At 44.1% G+C, this 16,701-nt stretch overlaps 1 protein-coding gene across 2 annotated transcripts; it reads left to right on the top strand.

Annotated features, from left to right (window-relative positions):
- The first annotated feature begins 2,930 nt into the window (after window positions 1–2,930).
- On the top strand, window positions 2,931–7,511 carry LOC101785436 (ATP sulfurylase 2). Of its 2 annotated transcripts, XR_215466.3 has the most exons (6): window positions 2,931–3,595; window positions 5,392–5,797; window positions 5,865–6,125; window positions 6,867–6,953; window positions 7,043–7,225; window positions 7,316–7,511. XR_215466.3 is itself a non-coding variant. In XM_004974946.3 (5 exons), the coding sequence occupies exons 1-5, from the start codon at window positions 3,033–3,035 to the stop codon at window positions 7,166–7,168; spliced, it is 1,443 nt and encodes a 480-aa protein (XP_004975003.1). In that variant the 5' UTR covers window positions 2,931–3,032; the 3' UTR covers window positions 7,169–7,441. The 2 variants fall into 2 exon arrangements, 1 of the variants encoding a protein (XP_004975003.1); XM_004974946.3 differs by having other exon boundaries at window positions 7,043–7,441.
- The last annotated feature ends 9,190 nt before the right edge of the window (window positions 7,512–16,701 follow it).

Genomic DNA, 16,701 nt, shown 5'->3' with positions numbered 1-16,701 from the left:
TACTGGCCAGACCTGACAAGTGGGCCCGTCCGACCAGGGTGTGCGGGCTGAGGACATGAAGTTACTTGGAGTACGCGTCAAGGCAACAAGATAGTCAAAATCTGCCCAGATATCATGGAACGCGTTTTGTAGTCCGACTCGGATTACCTTCCATGTAACAACCGAGTAGATTAGATTCAAACCGAGTTTGGTAATCCACATACAAATCAATTTGGTAATTGATAGCACTACACATGCTGACGGTATTGTAGTTTGTGCTCAATGTAAAGATTAATTACATACAAATCAATTCGGTAATTGACAGCACTACACATGCTGACGGTATTGTAGTTTGTGCTCAATGTTAAGATTAATTGTGCTGTTAATTACCAAATTGATTTGTATGTAATATTAAATTAGATTATACTTTAATTAAGCGCTACCTGGGCTACACCCGATAATAACCGAACCTAAAATTTCGTGGGCTCGCCCCCTCGGCCCATGATTTCATGGGCCTAAATAAAGTTATGACGTCAGCAATTGTTCGGCTAAATCCATTAAAAATTAGGCCTGAACAAAGTTATGCCGTCAGCATATATCGCGTTTGATCCAACAAGAATTGGGTCTAAATCAAGTTATGACGTCAGTAACTATTGGGCTTGATCTAAGAAGAAGGGCCTAAATTAATCTATGGCGACTACAATTATTGGGCTCGCAACAACAAGTTGGGCCTAAATCAATCTATGACGACATCAATTATTGGGCTCAGTCCAACTAGAACTGGGTCTAAATCAATCTATGAGGAAACAGTTCGTCACGACCATCATGCTACATCAGACTGTGGTTCGACGTGGCATGCTATGTAGGAGCCAGTTTATGACGACATGTGGGACGAATTTTGATTTGTCATTATCTTAGTGACACACTGAAATAAGGAACATCACTAGTCGTGATTTATGATGCTCGACTAATGACGAAGGGTTTTCGTCACTCCCGTGTCATAAATCACTATTTATGACACAAAAAACGCGTTTATAACACTTTTTGGTTCGTCACTAGTCAGAAGATTTCTTATAATGAGTGCCGGCGCATGTGCGATACTGTGTCCACGCAGGACCCACGCGTCATGCGTACCATGCCCGCGCATCTGATCCGCACGCGCTCGTGACACGGCGAGAGCATGCTCTGATTACCAAATGTAACAACCTGGTTTAGAAAAACGGCTAAGGTCCACTCTACATGTTGAATGGACCACACCTGCTAATTAACTCACTTGCGCTTTCATTCTCGCTTCGCGCAAAAGGTTCGAACTGAAGTTAACTACTCCTACAGCCAGCTATTTAAGCTGGTTCGGCTCCCTCCGTGTTTCCAGTTTGGGACTAAATTCAGTCTCACTACATCAATCCGATTTTGGCCAACTGCTTCGTAGGTTGGGATGTCACACTATTTATCGAGCCATAGTTTACATCTAAGTGTGTTTATGAATTCGAAAAGTTAAAACAAATAGTAATTTGGAATGGTGGGGCGGATCACCAAATTTCAGCAAGGAAAGCTTAGCGAGGAGGATATGTTGGCAGCGACCGAAAACCCCCGCCCACTTTGACGCGGCACTCACTCAGGTGTCCCTGGTGGCCGTTGCGCCTTGGGTGCCGAAACAAAGAGCGTAGTGACAAAGAGATGCAACGGGAGGAACTTCCTCAAAGCAGAAAAGGCCAAGCAAAAGGCAGCATGGATATAGTTATTCTTCTATGGTGATCCATTGGCAGATTATATTCAGGTAGCGTCGGTGATCTGTCATCTCATGGATACGTTCCGTCCCCACCGGGAGAAGACGTGAGGCTCCCATTCCTTGGCAGCTCCATGTCGAAGTGAAAAAAGCGACGCCGAGTAGTGTTTGCCTCTTTTTTTTTTTAAAAAAAGACGCCTAGTAGTGGAGCAGAGGATCTAAGCGCGCGCGCGCGGTCGGAGAAAAGGTGTGTGGCCGTGAGCGTCGCGGCGCGGACGGCCGTGCGATGGGAATCGCTTTTTTTGTGCTGCGTGAGGTGCTGGTCGCGACATCGACCGGGGAGGAATCCTTTATGGAAGTTGTTAACCGGGAGGATTCAGATACACACTGTGGGCTATGTATCTAGACATACGTTATGTCTAGATACACAGAAAAAGCAAAAGAATTTACTTCCTTCGTTTTAAATTATAGGTCGTTTTGACATATAGATATATAATATATCTAAGTGTATAGTCAAAATGACCTATAATTTAGGACGAAGGAAGTACAATTTAAAATGTAGTGGGCTGAATATTTATTAGACTAGCTAAAATGGACTCGTGGGAACTTTATAAACCTACATAAATTTATTAGATGATAACGATGATACTTTTCATGAAAAATAAAGTAAATGTAAGAATAGCCATTATATTTATTAGCATGTTTCGATCTAACTATCATACTTAGGAAAGTGTAAACCATGACCATAGTCACACCTCTGTGAGTAAGACATGCAGTTCTTTAATATAACACCTCTATCACTTTTACAACCAATTAGTTCCAAATGTTATGGGTTTGTAAAAGTTACTCTAAAAAATAAAGTTGAAGGAACTTATAAAAATTGTCTTCTTTTCCTGGCTGTAGTGATTTTTAAGGCCAGTGCCCACAGCAGCAGCTACAATGCTGGACTGCTGCAACTGCAACAGCAGCTAGCTGAAGCGAACAAGCCGAAGGTTTTGGTTTTTTGCACATTATTTCAAGAGTAAAAACATATTTAAAATCTTACATGAAAGAAGGGTAGTTTTACCAACATTATTGGAAGAAGAAATAATGTAATACAAGAATTGGACTTTGTTTAATCGCAAGTCGTTTTCAATGATTCTTTTTCCAAAGATTTGGTCAAAGAGTAAACCCATGCTACTGCCATTCCCCTTATAATAACACCCAGCCGAGCCATGCCCATGTAGAAGTAGAAAGCATTCGTCGGACAAGTCAGCAGGTGGCGCCTCATCAGCCCGCTGCCGCCGCACCGAAACGCCCCGCGCGGTCGAACACCTCGCGCGCATCCATGGCCACCCACCTCCTCACTCCTCCCCGCCTCCACCCCGCCTCCCCCTCACCTTCCGCCTCCTCCTCCTCCGCCGCTCGCCTCCGCGCCACCGTCTCGCTCGCGCACCCGCTCCTCCCCTCCCGCCCCCGCCTCGCCACGACCCGCCACCCCCACTCCCCGTCCCCGGGCCACCACCGCAGCCGGCGCGCCATGTCGGTCCGCAGCTCCCTCATCGACCCGGACGGCGGCGCGCTCGTCGAGCTCGTCGCCCCGCCCGACCGCCTCCCTGCGCTGCGCGCGGAGGCCGAGACCCTCCCGCGGGTGCGCCTCGCGCCCGTCGACCTCCAGTGGGCGCACGTGCTCGCCGAGGGGTGGGCGAGCCCGCTGCGCGGGTTCATGCGGGAGGCGGAGTACCTGCAGTCCCTCCACTTCAACTGCATCCGACTCCCCGACGGGGGCCTCGTCAACATGTCGCTCCCCATCGTGCTCGCCATCGGGGACGCCGATAAGGAGCAGATCGGGGATAAGCCCGACGTCGCGTTAGAAGGCCCGGACGGCGGCGTCGTCGCCATCCTGCGCAGGTCCGTCCTGCTCCTCCGTTTCTTATTCTTTATTATCACAAACCATGGTGAAATGCTTAAATGCTTCCATTTTGGGTTCTTGGTTCGATCAATCAAAACTGTCTTACAATATGTTAACTGCGACGTTCGTTACAATTTCGTGAGGAATTTTAATTTCTATGGATGATAAATTCGCAATCCAATTGAAATTTCATGGCTTAGGGATTCCTGCCATCAAGGCATCCTGTTTGGTACGTGTTGGTGATTTGTATGGGCGTAGAATGTAGCAACTAGCGAGCATTGTCTGATAAATGAATTCTATCTCCACTCAACCAACTTTATGAGATTTTAATTATGGGAGAAATTCCCTTGAAGCATCTTAAGTCTGTGGCTTGTTCTTTCTAGTCCACATTTTTGGCACCTTTGGGCACGTTACCAGTACTGGCAGGCTCAATGGATGAGAATTTTTTGGCAAAAAGCTATTGTTCTCCTTGACGGTGCTGTCCCTTTTCCATCACGTCGCTTTCTTTTTTATTGAACAAGGATTTTCCTTGTGATGTGTATTTGACATTTTGACCATATGATTAATGAGCAACTCGGTTTTGATATCTTTGTCAATAGTTATCAGGTTATATGACCATTAGTCAAATGGTACTGTTGTCTTCATTGTTCTGGATGTAACTTAACTGGCCATCTGAACTTATATGTTTAATAACAAAATATCAACTTGATTTGAAATTAACTATCTTCTCCTCAGTGATAAGTAGTTGGTTATGAGAGCAATGACGCTTTTTATGTGGCCCTTGCAAATTGTCATGTCCATGTGATGGCATCTCATGTTGAAGGTCTCTTCATGACACTTGCCCTCTTTTCTGGAGCATGGAGCAATGTCACCATCACCTTGTCACTCCCATCCATTATCCTCTCAACTATATCCACAATTCAAATGATCCTAGAATATTAAGGTCCTGATTAATTTATCTTTCTTTCACAAAGCTGTGAAGTATAATTATAAATATTATGTGTTATACTTTTTCTTTTTTTAGATCTGGACATGTAAGCTCATGATTGCTTTTCCTTTAGGGTGAATTTTGAGCCAAAAAAAAACGCCCTCCCGATTTTGACCATTCCTCATTATGATCACTAATGAGATTGACATTACTGCATATGGCATACTGATGAGAAATATTCCCTAGTGATAACTCTAAGAAGCATCTACTGTTGGTCATTTTCCTTTTCTTGGAAATACACAACAATAACTTCCTCAGTTAATGATTAAATCAGACAAACATATATTTTATTTTATTAAAGCATGAAGTTATATACAAGAGCAGATGTTATGAAATAGGCATTTGTGTGCTGATACTTAACTGAACAAGGATAAACTTAGTCCTGCTCATTAGGGTAGAGGTACATGGGGCTAGAGCCCACCACATGCTGGGTGAAGTGACCTTTAATCCCTGACACATTATTTGCGCAATATTCTGGATTTCTTTTGTTCAGTTATGGATGCTTTATGTCTGGAAGAAACCTAAAGTCATTCCCCTTGGGCATATTACCAGTAGCGAAGTAAATTTTAGAGCTAGTGTCACCATCTGCTTTTGCATATCAGTGTCAATGTTACCCTTTTTTAGATCATGGTCATTTACTACTCTACCATGATATATTGCATTATATACCATGTTGATGCAACTTAGCGGAAATTGTAAGAACTTTTATGCCTAGCATAGTATGTTCATCATAGTATTACTTCTACCGTTCTATGTCTGGTTCCTGTCAAAATATTTGATTATGATACATTCACCTCTGTTCCTCAGAGTTGAAATTTACCCCCACAATAAAGAAGAAAGAATCGCAAGAACATGGGGTACAACTGCACCTGGTTTACCCTATGTTGATGAGGCAATTGCATCAGCTGGGAATTGGCTGATTGGTGGTGATCTGGAGGTGTTAGAACCCATCAAATACAATGATGGTCTTGATCACTACAGACTTTCACCTCGGCAACTCAGGAATGAGTTCGACAAGCGGGGGGCTGATGCTGTGTTTGCTTTCCAGTTGAGAAATCCAGTACATAATGGCCATGCACTGTTGATGAATGACACTAGAAGGCGTCTCCTGGAAATGGGTTACAAGAATCCCATTCTACTACTACATCCTTTAGGTGGGTTTACAAAAGCTGATGATGTCCCACTGCCTGTTAGAATGGAACAACACAGCAAGGTATGCAGTTGTCATCTTAACTGTTACCAGATGTATCATGCAAATTGCTGAAGTTGATCTTGTACAGGTCTTAGAGGATGGAGTCCTTGATCCTGAGACTACTATAGTGTCTATATTTCCCTCTCCAATGCATTATGCTGGTCCAACAGAAGTGCAATGGCACGCAAAGGCACGAATTAATGCTGGTGCCAATTTCTACATAGTAGGCCGTGATCCAGCTGGGATGGGCCATCCAACAGAAAAGAGGGATTTGTACAATCCGGACCATGGAAAGAAGGTCCTGAGCATGGCTCCAGGTCTAGAGAAACTCAACATACTGCCCTTCAAGGTGATTGATATAAGTCTCCTTGAGCATTTAACATCATGCTATTCATTAATACTTTGGAGGTCCATAAGCGACTGACTGTTGATGAAACAACTCACCCATGTCCATGTGTCCTTTCTATTTGTACCATTGCATTAGTCTTCACAGTTGTATTTCAGCATTTAATTCAACTTGTACTTGCAATAACTATTGTCTTTTTTCCATTATCCTTTCTCTTTGTACCGTTGCACTAGTCCTTTCTTTTGCATTCTAAGTGCATTTACTAGAATATGAATAGTGGATGAATCTGATGGTATTTGCAGAATGTAAACTTAATAGTCGTTTCCCTGTTATGCGAGTACCAGAATATTTGTTATCTTCAGCAAAGAAATAGGAGCCATAAGTTCCACCTATGCTACTGTTAATGGTGCTGGCAACCATATATCATACACAAATGAGATATGTACACTGTTTATCTGTCATGGTAGGAATTTACTTTCATTTAGCGATGATCTGTACACTAAGCTCCAAGCAATTTTGTATTTCTTTTAAATATCATGAAGATATAAATTTTAGAAATTGGTAAAAGTGTCATTACTCTACATAGTACATGAGCTTTGAAAAAAAGAAATTAGAAAAGAAACTGATGTACATACTAGTGATTCAGTTTGATTCGTTTTACTTCAAATTTGTTTAACTTTTTTTAATCTTTTTTTTTGTTTTATAAAAAACTTGAATGCACACTTGTTTTGTTATCTGTTTCAGGTAGCAGCTTATGATACAGTGGCAAAGAAGATGGCCTTCTTTGATCCTTCACGCAGTCAAGATTTTCTTTTCATCTCAGGAACAAAGGTGTGCTGAGTTCTCACCGCATTTATCATGTAAGATCTTGTAGTAGCAATGATTTCCCCTGCTCACAGATAAGCTTACATATGAACCAGATGCGCAATTTCGCCAAAACTGGAGAGAACCCTCCTGACGGTTTCATGTGCCCTGGAGGGTGGAAAGTCCTAGTCGACTACTACAATAGCTTGCAAGCAGAAGAAGCGACTCCGGTTCCTGTATGAGATAAGCTCCTGTTTGACTATGAGATTATTCAATGGCGGGAAAACAATTGGAAGCAGGTGATCAGATCATTTGAGCTTTTTTTAATTGTTTTAGGTTGATAGTTGATTGATATGATCAAAGCTTTTGGACTGTTCATTTGTCTTCAGATACGAGACTGTGAAGTATGAAAAAACTAGACAAAATTGAGCGGAAGCAGCATGGTTATTGTTTTGTAGTTGAGCTGGTTCAACTATATAATAAAATATGCGTTTTTTAATTTCTGTTGAGGGAAAGTATTCTTGGCTGAACTATTACCAAAAATTTAATTGGAATGGAACTGAATCAGTGATGGATTGATAATAATTCTATTTGTTGTAGTATCAGATAATGCTTGCTTCCTCCTTATTCTACAAAGCCTGCTTCATAGTCTTTGCTGCAGGATCCTTGATTGTCCCTTGAAGCAGCCTATAACATAATACTCCCGATGAACACATACGCATATTTAGTTCACCTTTCAGCAAAGTTCAGAATTGACCTCTGAAATTGCTTCTGGGTACTGAAACATAAAGCATGTCTTAGTTTCTAGATCCCCCACAGGGAGTTGATTCAGATGAAAGTTCATCCGAAAACCGATTGATCTCGTCAAACATGAGGGCGGCATCTGAATCAGATGGCTTGAGATTTGAGATTCAGAACAGGAAAAATGACAAAACTATTAAGTAATCCTGATCGGAGTTGTGGTATGGAGTAGGATTGCCTGGATTTAGAGGGACGATTTCGACTTCCCCTTCTGGCTACGGGGACTGTCGAGTGCTTTGAGTTTGATACTTCCGCTTGCACTATGTTGACGTACCTGGTTGGAGTTTGGCTAATTATGTGTTGCACCCGACTTTAAAAGCAAAATCATATGTGCGCCAGGATCAAATGACACATGCGATGACTTCAGCGAATAACAAAGTCAATGTCATAACGTAAAGAGAGTAATATTTATTACATGACTGATAGTCTTCTAAATCGAATAGCACAAAAGGTTTAATTATCGCAGCGGATCTTCAACAAGCACGGCGACTTCACAGACAATTGACTGGAAGGACACGTACGCCTAGTACTCCTCCCAATCTTGTAGAACCTTCACAGCGTTGACTTGTTCTGAGCAACGGTTTTAGCAAGGGTGAATACACTTATGGCTGGTACTCAACAAGCGTGGGGAACGTGTAGTGTAAGGCCAATCAAGGATAGGCTAAGGTTCAAAAGCAATTCAACATTTTAATTGGTTGGTCAAATTTTATTAGCATATAGTAAGTTTATACCACCCACATTGAACATGAACATAAATAATAACAAAAATAACTAACAACAATTTAATTTGACTTTTGAGAATTTAATCACGTGAGGGTCTAGCCCGCTCTTAACCGTGAGCACGACTAATCAATCAGTTTTAAACGCTGCAGAGGTTGCACAACTTTACCCACAAGTCGCGTAACAGTTCAAAAGAACTTTAGACCCAATCATGTTGTGCGGACCAGGCACGATACTACACTTTTAAGGTGTGATTGCATAGGGATGCTACGAGACCTTTACAAAGATTCCCTAGTAAGTGGTAACTCGCTAAGGTTTCCGCATCAGTATCAGAGCATAAACCTCCTTAGTGGGTGTAGTGTCTTAGCAAAGCCCCTCCCCAAAAGGACTGGTTTATACCCCATCTGCCGCCGCCCCTTTGGCCCTTCAGGTAAGATTACCCCAGACTAAAGTCTCTAATTAATTAGCCAAGACCAGATCCACATAGTTCTTGTGGTTGTACTATTTTGTGGCGGAACTGCCCAGATTAAACCGGCTTAAGTGCACTTAACCATCCTTTTATCACTTAATCAGGTCAATGGGCACTTGAAACGGTGTAATCTGGCAATCTGTCGGGTCAAGCCGGAGTCAACCACTGATTACTCCGATCGAAACCATATGCACAAGTCTCACACGACGGTGAAAACAGATGATAGAACAGAACATCTCAGTTTACAACATAGAGTACTCTTACACCGAGTACTGATAGAGTACACACAGAGTTTTGGAAAGAGTTTGAAATTTGCAGCGGATTACAAACTAGAGTTCTGGAATAAAGCACAACGAAAGTCTACACGGTACAACACTAAAAAGATACATGATGACACGAGTACCCCAACCTCATGCCATCCAACCGAGTACTCATACGCCCAAGTACTCCTTACACCGAGTTCAGGGACCACTCGATCGACCACCCCTCAGGTAGAGGTTAGCGTCCCAAGGTTGACCAGCAACCAGTTCAAGCAGGTCAGCACTAAGCCTTGAAAAACAACAACAAAGCAAGGTTAAGTGTACTAATACTCAGCAAGATTTACACGTCTATGGTATATACTTAGCCGACTCCTAGTATGCAAGGCTTTTGGCTGAGGGGTTTGTTTTGCCAAGAAGCAACTAAGAGTAGATCCTTACTTTCAAGTTTTAGCATCAAATTTACAGTCAAATTAACCATTCTAGGTGAGCCATATTTGCAAAACTTTTCCAAGGAAAAGTAACAAGTGATTAGATAACACATGCAGATCATTTCACCATTTCTTCCATTCCACTTCTTACTACGATGTGACAAAGAGATCCAGGTTCTCTTAACCGAGAGCGGTGGCGAATCGATTCAATTTGTAACCTTGCAAGGTGGACTTATACACTCGGCATATGACTTGCCCCGTCGAGCAACATATGACAAACGGTTCCCTTAAAGAGCGGGGGCATTTGTGAACCCTTGCGCCCCTCGAGTACTAATCCCCGCCGGTACCTCTCTAGGCCTGCCATGAGTTACTGACTAGCGCACAAATAGAAAATAGGACGAACTCAAACTACCATCACGCAATAAGGTACTAGGTTTTGCCAGTTTCAACTACCTCTTACTCCCGGCAGGTGCATAGTGTAGTTTAAATTTGATCAGCACAGCCACAACGAATGGGCCTTAAATGACACGGGCCGAGTGTAATCAACATCACTGACTTCACTTCCTTTCTCTCTCCTCCCGGTCTCTAACTTTTCTTTTCTCAGATTCATTCCCAAGTAGTTTACCAAAATCTGAGAGATCCTATGTCTCACGAGTGATGGGTAGTCACTCGACTTCTATCATCCCTAATTAAGCATGTCACTGCTATCGTCCTGCACATACTAGTGTTCGAGCCTGGGAGTCCTAGGGACCATGCAACTAAGGTTCCATTCAACTCCTAGAAACCTAATGCAGTAAAATAGTACTTAAGTAAACATGGTAGTTTTAAAAGTAGGGGTTATGCTCTAGGGCTTGCCTTCGGAAATAGCCTTGGGCTCTTCCGAACTTTGGTTTAGGTCTTGCGGCGCTTCCACTGGAGAGGCTTTGAGCTGCTCACTCTTGGACACAACAACCAACTCGTAGAGACTGTCCACTAGCAGGTTATCTACATGATAATGCATGTGTATGAGTTGATGAAAGACAAGATACATGCAGAGCATGCATTTTGAAAAGCGCAGCAACTCAAAACACCGATATTAAAACCCAACGGAAGACACCAAGATATTGCGCTACCCAACCGACTACTTATTACCCTTGAACAACTCGGTGGAGGGACCTACGATTACTCAGATGGTTGCCCTTGCCACAACCTCTGTTTTTCAACGAATCCCCCGACTACTCATGGCCCTTAGAACAACTCGGAACACCTTTCCGACTACTTGTGGCTCCGAAAGTACTCGAAACACACGCCGCTGGTGGTGCTGGCACACCAGCGCCATCACGAGGGGGCTCTCGACTACCCAGCCTACCTCTTTGGTACAAACCCTTCACTTGGCACCACTCCCCGACTACTTTACTGCTCCGAGAAACAAGCCTCGACTGACCACCCCTCAGGTAGAGGTCGGCCGTTCCAAGGTTGACTAGCAACCAGCTCAAGCAGGTCGACACTATGCCCTAAAAAATAACAACAAAGCAGGGCTGAGTATACTAATACTCAGCTAGACTTACATGTTTATTGTATATACTTAGCCGACTCCTACTATGCAAGGCTTTTGGCTGAGGGGTTTGTTTTGACAAGAAGCAACTAGGAGTAGATCCTTACTTTCAAGTTTTAGCATCAAATTTACAGTTGAATTAACCATTCTAGGTGAGGCCTGTTTAGGTGGAGGCTTTATATAGGAGGTGGGGTCACCAGATTTTCCCTGACATTCCGCGGCGTGGCCCGGCATGAGCGGTGGCGCGGCCCGGCGCTACAGTGGCAGAATAGTGGCATGCAGAGGTGTGGTCGATGGAGTGGGCGGTGATGGAACGAGGCGGGATGGCATGCGGCGCTCAACACGCGAGAGTTGACTTTGGGGTGGGGGTGGGGCAACGTGTGGCACGGGCAGGTGGTGCGGTTTTGGCAAGTGACCTGCGGTACAAAACAGAGGGATCCGAGGAAAGGGTAGAGAGGAGAAAAGAGGATGACATGTGGACCTGTAAGTTGGAAAACCAACGGAGCCATTGACACCAGTCAGAGAACAACCCAATGAAAATTAAAAAGTCCAATTTTAATAATAAGCATTTGAAACTGATGCAATGCCACGATGCTCAGTATGCTTAATGAAGTACTTTAACCCTTTAATTAACACTTGGGGTGTTACATATTTCCTGGGTGGTCGCTCCATGTTCCAATTAAGCATGGTGTTCTTGTATTAATGAAAGGTATGGCATAAATAAAAAAAAGTTTAATTATTGAGTTCATTAATACCACCATGACCAGGTTGAGAAACTAAGCATAAACTACCCAACATTAAAGTAACACAGGTTGATCAAGGTACAGGGAATAAAACTAGTCACTCCTTAATTAGTACCCGTCATGTTTATAACTTTTCACAGGTTCAAACTGTGATCAAGGACACAACTTGCCTTTTGGGACTTGCTCCGGCTACTCGTAGTCTTCAAAGTCTTGACCGTTGAAATCCTCAAGCTATGGTCCTTGCAAACGCATCACATGAACACATACAAGCAAGCAAAGGAATAAAATAATAAAACATTACATCAAACAGTAAAACATAGAAGAACAAGATCTTAAAACTGATCTATGCATAAAGATGAACTCATATATGCAAAAAGCACTTAAAACGGATCTAAAACGCTAAATATATGCACTAAACAAGGTGCAAGGGCCTATCTGCGAGAAAACTGGACTTCTAGAGGCAAAACTTGAAGAAACTGAGGGCTAAAACCTAATCATGTGTATAAACTGAAAATTTAATGTGCAAAAGAGCCAACCTAGGATGGCGGGTACAAATCTGCAGAAGCTTAGGGGCTAAAGCGGAAGAAACAAGACTAAAACCTAATTACTTTTGAGCCACGCTGGGCCTCGGCGCGAAAATGAGAAATCACGGGGGCTCTTTCGCAAAAGGAATGGCGTGGCACGGGGGTTCACCGGTATGTGGCCGGATTAACTCGGCCAAATGTGATCTGAGCCGCTTGGCTCAGATCCGACGGCGGACGGCTGGCCAGGGAGGAAGCGGGCGGCGCGCGGTGGCAGGGACGGTGGCGCACGGCAGCGGACTCGCCGGAATCGGCTCGAAAACAAGCGCTTGACCACGGTTTGCGGTGGAAACTGGACTAGGAGAAAGAGGGGTGCACGGCGAACACGTCTCGGCTGTCAATGAGGTGGAGAGCACGGTGGTGGCGGCGTGTGGCTTGGTAGGGCGTCCCAACGGCGGCGACGTCCACTCCAGCGAGCTCGGGTGCAGGAACGAGTGCACGGAGGTGCACAAGATCCACACCGGTGGCCTCCTCACCTCCTGGCGAAACCTCGGACAGCACTCTTGGCGCCGGAGAGGTGGCGGCGAAGGGGATCGACGGCGGTGGCGCTCGAGCTCGGGTGGCACCGCGAAGCTCAAAAGCGGTTGGGTTTAGGGTTTTCGGGTCAAGGAAGGGGTGGTGGCGGCGGCCTTAAATAGGTAGGACATGGCAGCGCCTTGGCGTGTGAGCTGGGCGGAGAAGGCGGGGGCGGTTGCGGGGTGAGCTCGGGTCAAGCCCGGAGCGGAGGAGACGGAGGGTGGGTGGTGCCAGATTGGGTCCACCTACCATCGGTTGGGGAGAAGGCAGTGCGGGAGCAGGCCAAAGCGAAGGGGCGCTGCTGGATCGAAAGAAAACATAGGTCGGAAAGAAAAAGAGGAAAGGAAGAGAAAAAGAAAGCCTTTCTATTGTTTAAAAGAGTCAAACAAATGAATTCAAACACAAATTTGAATTCAAGCAATCAACAAATAATGCACCAGCATGAATGCAACAATGAACTCCTATATATGATTCACTAATTTATTTTGGAAAGATTTAAGCCTAAGGAAATTTAAATGCCACCTTAAATCTTTAGACACAAGCATTTAATTCTAGCAAATTTTTATTAGTTGCTAAATTTGAAATTTAGGGTGTTACATTATGTCCAATCCTGATGAGTTATGGATGAGATGAATCGTTGGAACTCTTTGAACTGTTCCTCTCTTGCGAGTGCTTCCTGTTCTTGTCATTGTTGCTGATTCCTTTCCCTCCAATTCTGCTATACTATTCTTCCCAGCCAGATATCAAGGTCAGTGACACATGAGTGTACCGTACCCTATAAGCACAACCATCGGCAACCTGTCTTAGCTCGACACTCATAGACACATTGGTTTGTCCTTACAAGTTCAAGCAGGGTAGTTTGTTATATTATTCACATGTACGAGCAACTTGTAATGTCAAACTAAGTACGAGCCGAATTGGACAGTACCTTCTGTTTGAACCAAGAAATGAAATCAGGCATTCCATTTCCCGCACCCTCTCTAAGAAGGGTCAAAGCTTCCTGCGGGGTAGGTTCCCTTGATTCACACCAGAATTGACGATGAAATTCCCTGTACCATCGAGAAACAAGGGAGTTGGACACAGAATTGTGACTACTTGAGAAAAAGTTTGTTGAGAACTTATAGCATGTACGGCTCCACTTCGGATAGGTTGGTCAACGCATATAGCATGATAGTGCGCCACTCTTCATGTTTCAAAGTCTTGTTGGTCGCACCACTTGCACTTTCGAGTTGCCCTCGAAAAATGCTAAGGTTCGATTCATCTTCACCAGCATTGTAACGAGGGGCTGGATTATGCACGCTAGGAAGGTTGTCAGAATAGTATTTTGTTGTGAAGTTTGACACCTCCTCTAGAATGTATGCCTCTGCTATGGATGCTTCAATTTTCCATTTATTTTTACATTTAGTTCGAAGAACCTTTTGACATCTCTCAATTGAATAGCACCAACGGCTCTGCACATGCCTCCCCCATTCGTGCCTCATACGGGAGGTGCAAAATCAAATATTGCATCGGATTGAAGAAGCCAGGTGGAAAGATCTTCTCGAACTTATAGAGCAACACAGGTGCCATTCTTTCCATGTCTGCAACCACGGTACGAAATAACTCCTTAGCATAAAGCTGGCGGAAGAAATTGCTCAACTCTGCAAGCACTATCCAGACATGCTTAGAGACATAGCCTCGAACCATCACCGATAGTAGCCGCTCAAGCCATATGTTGTAGTCATGACTCTTGAGCCCATTGATTCGCAAAGTAGCTAAGTTCACTCCCCTCTTCAGATTCACCGCATACCCATCAGGGAACATTAACATTTGGAACCATTCTAGTACTTCCCTCCTTTGGGGCCTCGTCAGGATGAAATCGGCCTTAGGCTTTCTCCATGACTTGCCGCCTCTGGGAAGCGCCATGTCTAGCTTTGGTCTACTGCATAACCTCGCTTGATCCACCGTAGCCTTAACATTATCCTTTGTCTTATTAGGAATGTCCATGATTGTACCAAAAATTGCCTCGGTGACATTCTTTTCAGTGTGCATTACATCAATGTTATGTGGAAGAAGAAGGTCATTAGAAAAAGGGGATGTTCCACAAGCACGACTTTTGAGTTCAGGCATGTTGCTCACCATATCCCAGAAAACCATCTCCTTGTTCATTGACCTTGAGAGCATCTAACGGAGCACGAACCGCGACACCAATCATCATCTAGGGTGGAGGGTCTTCAATTGTGACATCTTTTGTAAAGTTCTTGATGCCTCATCTGAATGGATGGTTAAGAGGGAGGAATTGTCGATGTTTGTTGAATGAAGAAAACTTGCCACCCTTTGTCAACCAAATGAACATCAGAGACACCTTGCATACTGGGCATGGGAACTTCCCGTGAACACACCAGTCGCAGAATATCCCATACGCCGTCAAGTCATGCAGCAAGTACTGGTACCAAACATGCATTTTGAAGTTTGTCTTTGTAGCTCGGTCATATGTCCATACCCCTTCCTCCCAAGCATGGACCAAATCATCAATCAAAGGCTCCATGTACACACTCATATTATTTCCTGGGTGTTTAGGAATTATCAATGACAAGAATATGTTCTGTCGTTGAAAGAGGACGCCAGGGGGGCGATTGAGGGGGATAACGAACATGGGCCAACAAGTGTATGGGGCAGCCACCATTCCATAAGGATTGAACCAATCTGTTGCCAGCACAACACGTACATTACGAGCCTCAAGAGCTTTCTCACGATGAATCATATCAAACCTTGTCCATGCTTCACCATCAGATGGATGTACTAGCTTCTCAGGATTGTATCGACGTCCATATTTCTGCCATGTCATCTGTTTCACAGATTCCTCAGTCATATAAAGTCGTTGGATCCTTCGTATGAATGGAAGGTACCATAGGATCTTCACGAGGATTGCGAGCTGCCTCTTCTGACCATCACCAGAGTCTACCTCTAGGAACCTAGAGGATTTATACTTCACACTGTACTTTGATTCCGCATGTTCTTTCCTAAATAAGATGCATCCCTTCGGACAAGCATGTAGCTGCTCATATGGCATCTTAAGTGCACGAAGGAGTTTATGTGCCTCATATAGGCTCTTTGGCAGAATGTGACCATCCGGGAGTAGGCCACCAAAAACTGTCAGCATAACATCGAAGGCTTCTCGACTCTAGCTAAATTGGGACTTTACGGCCATTAGGCGTGCAATGGCATCCAGTTGAGAAACCTTGGAATGCCCGTGAAGGGGTTGCTGTGCTGTAGACAACATATCATAATATGCCTTTGCGGTTGCCTCTGGCTCGTCCTCCCTACGTCCTTCATTGAAGTGTGCTTCATGATAGTCCTTTAACATGTATCCTACCCCAGCATCAACATCATAATCCTCAATGTGTTGTCTCACGACCTCGTCTCTCACACGATTGAATTCACCATGGTAGATCCACCGGGTATAGTCTACCGTAAATCCATTCTTGCAAAGATTTTTACCCATGACCACCTTTGTTTGTTGACACGAGTTTGCACAAATGCTACAGGGACACCAAGTGGCACACGCTCCTTTAACCCTTGCAAATGCTAGTTCCAAGAAAGCATTGGTCTTCTCAATCCATTCATCGGTCAACGAACCCTGACTAGAGTGGCCCGTGTACATCTACTCACGGTCATCCATCCTCTAACATATCAACAAGTAATATAAAAATCAATTGCATCTACAAGTTCCTATACTGTCTA

Source organism: Setaria italica, chromosome VII, assembly GCF_000263155.2.
Source record: "Setaria italica strain Yugu1 chromosome VII, Setaria_italica_v2.0, whole genome shotgun sequence".
In the NCBI taxonomy this organism is placed as follows: domain Eukaryota; kingdom Viridiplantae; phylum Streptophyta; class Magnoliopsida; order Poales; family Poaceae; genus Setaria; species Setaria italica.
The sequence above is the reverse complement of the archived record's forward strand: the minus strand, read 5'-3'. Positions and strand labels throughout refer to the sequence as shown.